The 9,109-nt window shown below is 36.3% G+C and overlaps 1 protein-coding gene across 5 annotated transcripts; it reads left to right on the top strand.

Annotated features, from left to right (window-relative positions):
- The first annotated feature begins 424 nt into the window (after positions 1-424).
- Positions 425-7,684, top strand: LOC107753805 (protein FAM234A-like). Of its 5 annotated transcripts, none has more exons than XM_016570161.1 (13): positions 425-491; positions 1,040-1,201; positions 2,273-2,547; positions 2,623-2,730; positions 2,978-3,160; positions 3,980-4,125; positions 4,209-4,341; positions 4,422-4,548; positions 5,020-5,160; positions 5,243-5,324; positions 6,464-6,616; positions 6,692-6,785; positions 6,982-7,684. In XM_016570161.1, exons 3-13 carry the CDS (start codon positions 2,298-2,300, stop codon positions 7,209-7,211), a joined length of 1,647 nt encoding a protein of 548 aa, XP_016425647.1. In that variant the 5' UTR covers positions 425-491; positions 1,040-1,201; positions 2,273-2,297; the 3' UTR covers positions 7,212-7,684. The 5 variants fall into 5 exon arrangements, with proteins under 5 accessions (XP_016425647.1, XP_016425722.1, XP_016425794.1 ...); XM_016570236.1 differs by having other exon boundaries at positions 433-491; positions 1,056-1,201; XM_016570308.1 differs by lacking the exon at positions 1,040-1,201 and having other exon boundaries at positions 437-491.
- The last annotated feature ends 1,425 nt before the right edge of the window (positions 7,685-9,109 follow it).

The following is a 9,109-nucleotide window of genomic DNA, read 5'->3' as shown; positions in this document are numbered from 1 at the left end:
GATAGATAGATAGATAGATACATAGATAGATACATAGATAGATAGATATGCAGCTGCTAGAATACCCGTGAGGTTGCTAAGATGTTGCTATTCAGTTGCTAGGGTACCCCGGGCAGTTGCTAAGGTACTCGGGGTGGTTGCTAGGGTGTTGCTATGCGGTTGCTAGGGTACCCGGGGCGGTTGCTAAGGTACTCAGTGTGGTTGCTAGGGTGTTATATTTTTAGAGACAGCCTAACACAAAAATAAATACTTACATTTCTGCACTATGCGTAAAATTAGTAAAACGCTTTCTTTATAAATTCTCAGTGGGTAATTTTAAACGACATTTTACATTTTGTCGTCCGAGCAAATAAGATACGATAAATAAGATAAGATACAAGAAAAATCCATTGTAACAAAATCGCTCTTTTGTCCCAGTCGTGTCGCCGTACGCGGAAGTGTCGTTGTCAAACCTGCTCAGCCACTCGAGGAGCAGAAGGATCATTCACCAGGTTTGTTTTGATCAGACAAAAGTGTGTTTTACTAAAACGATCGCTATTTAATTAATTTACTTGGTTTCTGTTTGGTCAACAAGTGAGGCTTGCTAATTAAAAGTTAGAGATCAACTAACTGATGTCATTTTAACTTATATTTAAGACAGACCTATCAATTCTTCTACAAAACATGATCTTGATTTCAGTTTATGCTAGACACAACTTTGTATTTTAGCTAATGAATGTGAAAAGACTTAGTTGTTTCTCATATAAGCTTTATTTAGTTAAACTGTGGTTGTTATTTAATGCCACGCAACAGGCTTGGGATGAATTTTATACTTTAAAAATCATTATATATACATGGTTATGTTGTTTATAGTGTATTTGTGTGTATATAAGTGATTAGTCTGTGTGTGTGGTGCAGTGCTGCTGTGGTTAATTGTTGTTGTCGTCATCCAAATGACAGTTTCCAGAATGGAGGTGTTTGTTTGGCCCCGGGCTCTTCTAGCTCCACCAGCATGACAGGTGTTTTGTTGTTGTGTTTTTGTTTGGATGTTTAACAACAGCTCCTGTCTGACGCAGAACACTCTGGATGGGAAAAGAAGCAGGATCTGTTGAGTGTGCATGAGTTTACATACAGTAGGCCACTGGTCTGGATGCAGTAGATCGTGATGTTCTGATGGTTACGATCAGGGCTGCTGTCACTGAACATACAGGGTTGAATTCAGGTGGGAAGGACCTGTGAGCTGGAAGAATTAGATACTCTTCCTTTGTTTCCTTGAGTATGGTGATGAACCACGTAGTTTACAGTTTACAGTACTTTGAGTCCGTTATTATGGAGATCTGTGTTCTTTTGCATGTTTGGATTCATGACTTGGAAACAAATGAGACTTGAATCAAATTTTGGCATTTTGTGACCTGAATCTGTGTTTCATTGTTATTTTTGCTCAGTATTTGAAGAATAAAAGGACATCCTATATGTGCCATATGAAATTATTATTACTGTAATGTACTGGATTTTAATTAAGCATTAAATATATATTTTTGTATTCAATTTTTTAGTCAGAGTTTAAAATTATGTTATTATGATTTTTAAAATAACAATTGGTCTTAATATTTTGTGCTTAAGTAGACTTGCAGACAATTATCTGCAGCATTAAAATTGATTTTAAGATTACAAAAACACATATTTGGATTCATACAGTAAAGCCTGATAGTCAGTATAGCCAGAAAAATCTCATAAATGAAAAAATCATAAAAACATATATATATTTTTTTAATGGAACAGTTTATTAAACCCTTAGACAAAGTATTTTTTTAAAATCTGTAAAGAAAGTTTGCATATGTGTTTTTTGTTGTTGTTGTGTATCTTATATGATACATCAGGCTTTTATGGCTCATATAATATAATGAGAATATGGAACTCATACTCAAAGAGGAAAAAAATTTAGCAAAAATATGCTATTTAGTACAGATGCTGATATGTATGTGACCAGGAAGTAAGATGAAATTCTGATCGGTTGTAATGTAAATCACTGAGATCTTCATAACAGCACAGCAGATATTTACATAAAAATGCATAGAAATATCAGTTGTCACTCTGTATCTCCCAATTCAGTTTCGATCATTTAGATGCTTTAGAACTATATCAAATGTGATACAGTATGCTTGTTAATGTCAAATTATTAAACGGTATTCTGGAATACAACCCATATATTTTGCATAACATATGATTGACTGTAAAATAAATGTTTTAATAATGATCAGAATATTATGTCTCACCTGCTTCTGTGTTGCAGTGGTGAGGATTTCTGTTGCTCTGAGATGGCAGACGCATCAGGGAGTGGTTTTGAGGCGGAGCCTCTGAAGGGTGGAGAGGCAGAAGGCGGCGTGTCTAAGAAGAAAAGCTGCACAGAAAAGCTGGGCTTCTCACAACTGACGGGGTGGCGCACGGCTGCCTTCCTCTTCTCTCTCTTCCTGTGCCTGGCGGTGGTCTTCGCCTTTTCATTCATCCTTCCCTGCCCCGTACGGCCTCAATACTTCTCCACCTGGAACCGCACGTTACCTGACGCAGGTGAGCAACGTGCAAAATACAGTAGTTACATTCATGCATTTCTGACCGGATACTGAAAGGGTTTCTCTCCTGTAGCCACGTATGATTTCCTGGCTGTTGAGGACGCCAATGAAGACAAAGTCTTGGATGTGTTGTTCATCTACAAGGACTCTGAAGCCAGCCGCAACACGTGTTTGAGTGAAGGTAAGCCTAAAAACACACATGTACTAACCTGCTTGCTGTTGTTTAAATCAAAATGTTTAAAACACCACAAAAGCATCTTAAAAGAAGTTCACATGGCTTGTGCGTTAGTTTTCAATCAGATAGTTATGTGTGAGGATCAGACCTAAATTAAAGTCATTATTCCCCCCAAAAATAAAAATCTTCACAAGAGACAGCTGCTGCTATGTTATGTATTATGCTGCCTGAAATAATGTTTTTTTTTTTTCAGATTTATCAATCCCATGTCTGGTTTTAACGGCTGTTGATGGTACTGATGGGAAGACGCTTTGGGAAAGACCTCTAGCTGCTGAATTTGATTGGGTGGAGTGTGGCGTAAAGGGCCTCGGACATCAGGGAACAGGATGTCTGGTTGCTCACGCAGACAATCTCACAGCTATTGATAAAAAGACAGGTACAGGATTTAATTAAACACAGATGTGAACATCACTAAGAAAAAAGCACCATGTATTTGAAACAGTACTATGTAAATATTATGGTATACTCTTGTTCAAAAGATTACATTTGGTAATTTTTTTAAATGTTTTGAAAGAAGTCTGTAATGCTTATAAAGACTGCATTTATTTGATTAAAAATACAGAAAAAATATGAAATATTATTACAATTTAAAATAGCTTTTTTCTATGTGAATATATTTAAAAATGTAATTTATTCCTCTGTTCAAAGCTGAATTTTCAGCATCATTACTCCAGTCTTCAGTGGCACGTAATCCTTCAGAAATCATTCTAATATGAGAAAACATTTCTTATTGTCAATGTTGAAAACAGTTGTGTTGATTCATGTTTTTGTGAAAACCTTGATTATTTGATTAACAGTTCATAAGAACAGCATTTATTTATAACAGAAACCTTTTTAACATTACAATAAGGTCTCATTTGCCAATAGTTAATGCATTAACTAACATAAACTAACAATAATATTTTTTAAAACAATAAATATTTTTATAGCATTTATAAACCTTACTGTAAAAAAAATTCATATTTATGTTAGTTTACAGTGCTAATGTTAACAGATACATTGTTATTATTAAATGTTGAGATTAGCATTAGTTAAGATTAATAAATGTATAAGTATTGTCCATTTTTAGTTCATGTTAACTAATGTATTTAACTAATGTTAACAAATTAAACCTTATTTTTAAGTGTACCGCCTCAGTACATTGTGTCCAAATCAACAGTGTATTCGGAAACATTTTGATGTTTTGTTCCATCAGGTGTGATCAGGTGGCAGCAGTCACGTTCTACTGTGCTGAATGGAAATCTGCCGCTGATCAGCATTCAGGATCTGAACGCTGATAAAGCAGACGACTTTGCCATACTTTCATATAATCCTGAAGCGCCATCATTCACACCCATACCGGTACGACACACACACACACACTCAATAACACCTGTGCTGAAGACTTTGTGATAACGTTCATTGTGATCCGTTTCCTCTTTTAGAGCGAGCTGGTGTTTTTCTCAGGAAAGTCAGGTGATCAGATCGGCTCGAAGGCGAATGTTGATTGGAACGGGGTGTTTGGTCACCAGCAGTTCAAAACGGCCAGTGGCGCTCCATACCTGCTGTTACTCACAAGTGTGTAGCAGATTATAGCATCTCTTCTCTATTGTTTCTCCTTCATATCTCTGAACTCAACTGTTTCTCTCTCTCCACAGAATCTGGACTCTATGCGGTCAGTTTGCGACATCTGACAAAGCTGGCCAGAATGGAGTCTGCGCTGAAGGAAGAGAAAAGCTGGAAGGAAAAATCTGACAAAAACACTGGATTGATCTCCCTCTATCAGTAACATGCATTGGGGATTAAACCGTATCCACTTTCTTTCTTTGATTTTCCATTCTCATGATATTATGGGTTTCTTCTGATGGCTTCACTGCAGGTCTGATTCTCTGAAGCGTGTTAGAGAGAGAGAGAGAGAGAGAGATTTTTGATTGTTTTAATCATATGTAAAAACACTACTGTTCAAAAGTATAATGGGATCAGTTAGATATATTAAAGAAATTAATACTAATTTATATTAATACTTTTATTCAGCAAGAATGCATTCAATAGATCAAAAGTGACAGTAAAGACATTTATAATGTTACAAAAGATTTGTATTTCAGAAAAATGCTGTTCTTTTGAACTTTCCGTTCATCAAAGAATCCTGAAAAATAAAACATATAACGATTTCCACCAAACTTTTCAGCAGCACAACTGTTTTCAGCATTGATAATAATCAGAAATGTTTCGTTTCTTCTGATGGCTTCACTGCAGGTCTGATTCTCTGAAGCGTGTGATGGTTGTTCCTGGCAGTAGTTCTCCATCACTGCTGGTCCAGACGGACTCCAGCGTGTCACTGCTGCACACAGACAAACTGAAGATCGCATGGAGCACCAACACCAGCACTCTGCTCAGGTGCCATAAAAACACTGATCCCAAACCAGTGGAAGGTATTTGTGTATTACATTGATTTATTCCTCTGTGTGTGTTTTTCTAGTGTGCCAACATTTGGGCAATTTGACAAAGATGGAATTCCAGACATAATGATAGAGGAAGACATTGGCAATAAAACCAAAAGAGTAAGTGATTAAATGTATTATTATTGACAGTTAGATATATTAAAGAAATTAATACTAATTTATATTAATACTTTTATTCAGCAAGAATGCATTCAATAGATCAAAAGTGACAGTAAAGACATTTATAATGTTACAAAAGATTTGTATTTCAGAAAAATGCTGTTCTTTTGAACTTTCCGTTCATCAAAGAATCCTGAAAAATAAAACATATAACGATTTCCACCAAACTTTTCAGCAGCACAACTGTTTTCAGCATTGATAATAATCAGAAATGTTTCTTGAGAAACAAATCAGCATATTAGAATCATGTGACACTGAAAACTGGAGTAATGATGCTGAAAATTCAGCTTTGCATCACTGGAATAAATTCCATATATATATTTAATATAATTAATGACTTAAAAAGTGGGTGGAGGGATTGAATTGTTCATCGCATTGAAGAAGGCCTTGAGCCAAAATGTTTGTGTTTTGTCCTATTGGTGATTAATGTAAAATAAAATGCTAAAAAGAACACTATTTTTGTGAAATCGTGTCATGGATTCATATACTTTTAATTGTAAAAAAAAAAAAAAGTCAACATTTAAAAAACCATATAAGATGTAAACAAAAAAAAATGCAATTATGCAATAATATGTGACCCTAGACCACAAAACCAGTCATAAGGGTAAATTTTTTGAAATTGAGATTAATTCATGAATGATTAAATAAGCTGAATAAATAAGATTCCCATTGATGTTTGGTTTGTTAGGATAGTACAATATTTGGCAGAGATACAACTATTTGAAAATCTGGAATCTGAGGGTGCAAAAAAATCAAAATAATGAGAAAATTGCCTTTAAAGTTGTCCAAATGAAGTTCTTAGCAATGCATATTACTAATCAAAAATTAAGTTTTGATATATTTACGGTAGGAAATTTACAAAATATCTTCATGGAACATGATCTTTACTTAATATCCTAATGATTTTTGGCATAAAAGAAAAATCGATCATTTTGACCCATACAATGTATTGTTGGCTATTGCTACAAATATACCCCAGCGACTTAAGACTGCTTTTGTGCATTTATGATCAAAAGAAAAACTGACCCCAGACATTTGGTGCATGTATATATTATCTATCTATCTATGGTGTGTTTTAGGTATTGGTTCTCAGTGGAAGCTCTGGAGTGGTCCTGTGGGAGGTGCATCTGTTGTTCTGGACTCCGAGTCCTCGTCCCGCGTCTGTCCTCACACTGAACACCTACTCAGTGTTCATGCTCTGGGGACAGAGTCAGAGTCACGGCAACCAGACTGTAAGAGCGTAAATATACACACACAAACACACACCTACAGAAATAAGGCACTGATGTGTGCTTGTTGATACTCAGAATGAGATGCATTCATCATTCCTGCTGCATCCTCGATATTCCCAACTGCTGCTTGAAAGAAGAAATCCTGCACAGAACATCATATCTTTTAAGGGTATCTCTTTTTTTTCTGCATTAAAAATGGTTATACATGACCATTTTCTCTCTGTATTTTACATTGTTTTTGATACTGTACCTTTAAGGCATATATAGGATTAAAGTTCTGCAAAACGACTGCAAGCACCTTTAAAATTGCAACATGTTGTAAGTCAGGCTTATTAAAAAATAAATATCTCTGTGCATTTGTTTAGCGACACTGTTGGAGCGAGGCCGCCATGCTGGTTACCTCGTTCTGACGGGACCGGATGGACGGCAGCACGCAGATTTAGGTGAGACGGAGCCAGTGATTCTGACCAAGCGGAAGATCAAGGAGGACGTGCCCGAGAGCGCCGTTCTGAGAGTAGGAGCTGATGAGTCGGCCGTTGAAGAAGCAGAGGTGAAGGAGGCGTTCTACAGGCTGCGCTTCAGTGAAACACAATGACAGTTTATATTTAAACACTAATCTTCATCCCAAAGGTCATAAAAACAAAACAAACAACAGTGGCTGCACGTAGAACTTCACTCTTGAAATCCAAAACAGCTCATGTCTTGACTGTTTTATTTATATATCTGTTAATCAGATCTTCTAGTTTGAGCTGTGCTCTAGAATGATGTCATTAAACCCAAGACACTTACAGCAAACTAAACCAAATCATCAGGGTTTTGTCCCCAATGCATATTAACATGAACATATTCATTTATACGTTTTGGGTCATGCTGCATTATTTTATGACAATCATAAACTACTGTAAAGCATTTCAGATTTATTTGAATAATGATCAGGGATTTCATATAAAGGTGAATCTCAAACAGAACAGTCTGGGTCAAGAAGATGTTGTTTGGAAATTAGCCTAAAGGAATAGTTCACCCAAAAATGATGTGTTCACCCTCAGGACATCCAAGAGTTTGTTTTTTTCATCAGAACAGATTTGGAGAAATGTGGCATTCCATCACTTGCTCACCAATGGATGCTCTGCAGTGAATGGGTGCCGTCAGAATGAGAGTCCAAACAGCTGATAAAAACATCACAATAATAATCCACACCACTCCAGTCCATCAGTTAACATCTTGTGAAGTGAAAAGCTGCGTGTTTGTAAGAAACAAATCCATCGTTAAGGCATTTTAACTTAAACCGTTGCGTCTGGCTAAAATAGTCCATAATAACACTTCATCCTGTGGAAAAAGTCCATCTCCTGTTGTCTTTCACATTAAAATCCACCCACATATTTGTTTAGAACTGTTTTAGGCTGTTATCTTTCATAATCAGTGCTTTATCTTTATGCATATTTCTCTCCTGATTCAGACCAGACGACTATTTAAATGGAGAAAGCATAGGCGGAGTTGGGGGGGGGGGGGCACTCACTGGCAGTGATGTTCTACATTTCATAGATTTATGTAACATATTCTATATTAAAAATACATTTAGATTTAACAATGACTGCTGTACAAAGCAGAAAAGCCACCTCATTTTCTGAGTTCTGAGTGTAGATGACCACTATCTTATCTCTAACGTTATCTCTTCTGATAAATTTTCAGTCAAATCGTTCTCTATGTGCAGTAGAGGAAGATCTGAGAATCTGTCCTGTGCTATTGAAGATTGGAGCCAGTTTTTATTCTCCTCGTAACTGAGAAACTTATTTCTGATGTAGCCGAACCGACAGGCAGCGTGAGTGCAAGCTTCAGTAGTCTGAAAAAGTTTGGATATTTGTCTTTCCGTACTTCCTCTTTATATTTTTCAAGAGTGATTGGGAATGCTGTCACAAGCTGAGGGTGAATCTTAAGGCTTGCGTACAAGCTTAGTAGAGGACTGATGGCGTTTTAGTCACAACTAAATACTGCATCGCACGCCACACTCAGTGCCATCACTTCATGTGAAAATCGCCTGTCCAAGTCAGCCAGCAGTGATTATTAAAAAAAAGACGAATATCCATTTTTCAGTTAACTTGCTAAAGTGGGAAAATAACGAAAAGAAAGTCCTCTCATGTATTGCCACAAGTTGAGAATCATGAGTAGCGAGCACATGAGGCTTAAATATAACTAATTAAAATTAATTTAGCCCAAAAAGTACTTATTGTATCCACTAAAATAATAAGATAATACAAATAAAATGAGAAAATATTAATTCTTTAATTTTTATATTTTATTCATAGCTCAGACAAAGTTATGCAGCTTTTCACGTCACAAGATGTTAACTGATGGACTGGAGTGGTGTGGATTATTGTGATGTTTTTATCAGCTGTTTGGACTCTCATTCTGACGGCACCCATTCACTGCAGAGCCTCCATTGCTGAGCAAGTGATGGAATGCTACATTTCTCCAAATCTGTTCACATGACAAAGC

Source organism: Sinocyclocheilus rhinocerous, unplaced genomic scaffold, assembly GCF_001515625.1.
Source record: "Sinocyclocheilus rhinocerous isolate Xijiao unplaced genomic scaffold, SAMN03320098_v1.1 scaffold2116, whole genome shotgun sequence".
Lineage (NCBI taxonomy): Eukaryota > Metazoa > Chordata > Actinopteri > Cypriniformes > Cyprinidae > Sinocyclocheilus > Sinocyclocheilus rhinocerous.
The sequence above is the reverse complement of the archived record's forward strand: the minus strand, read 5'-3'. Positions and strand labels throughout refer to the sequence as shown.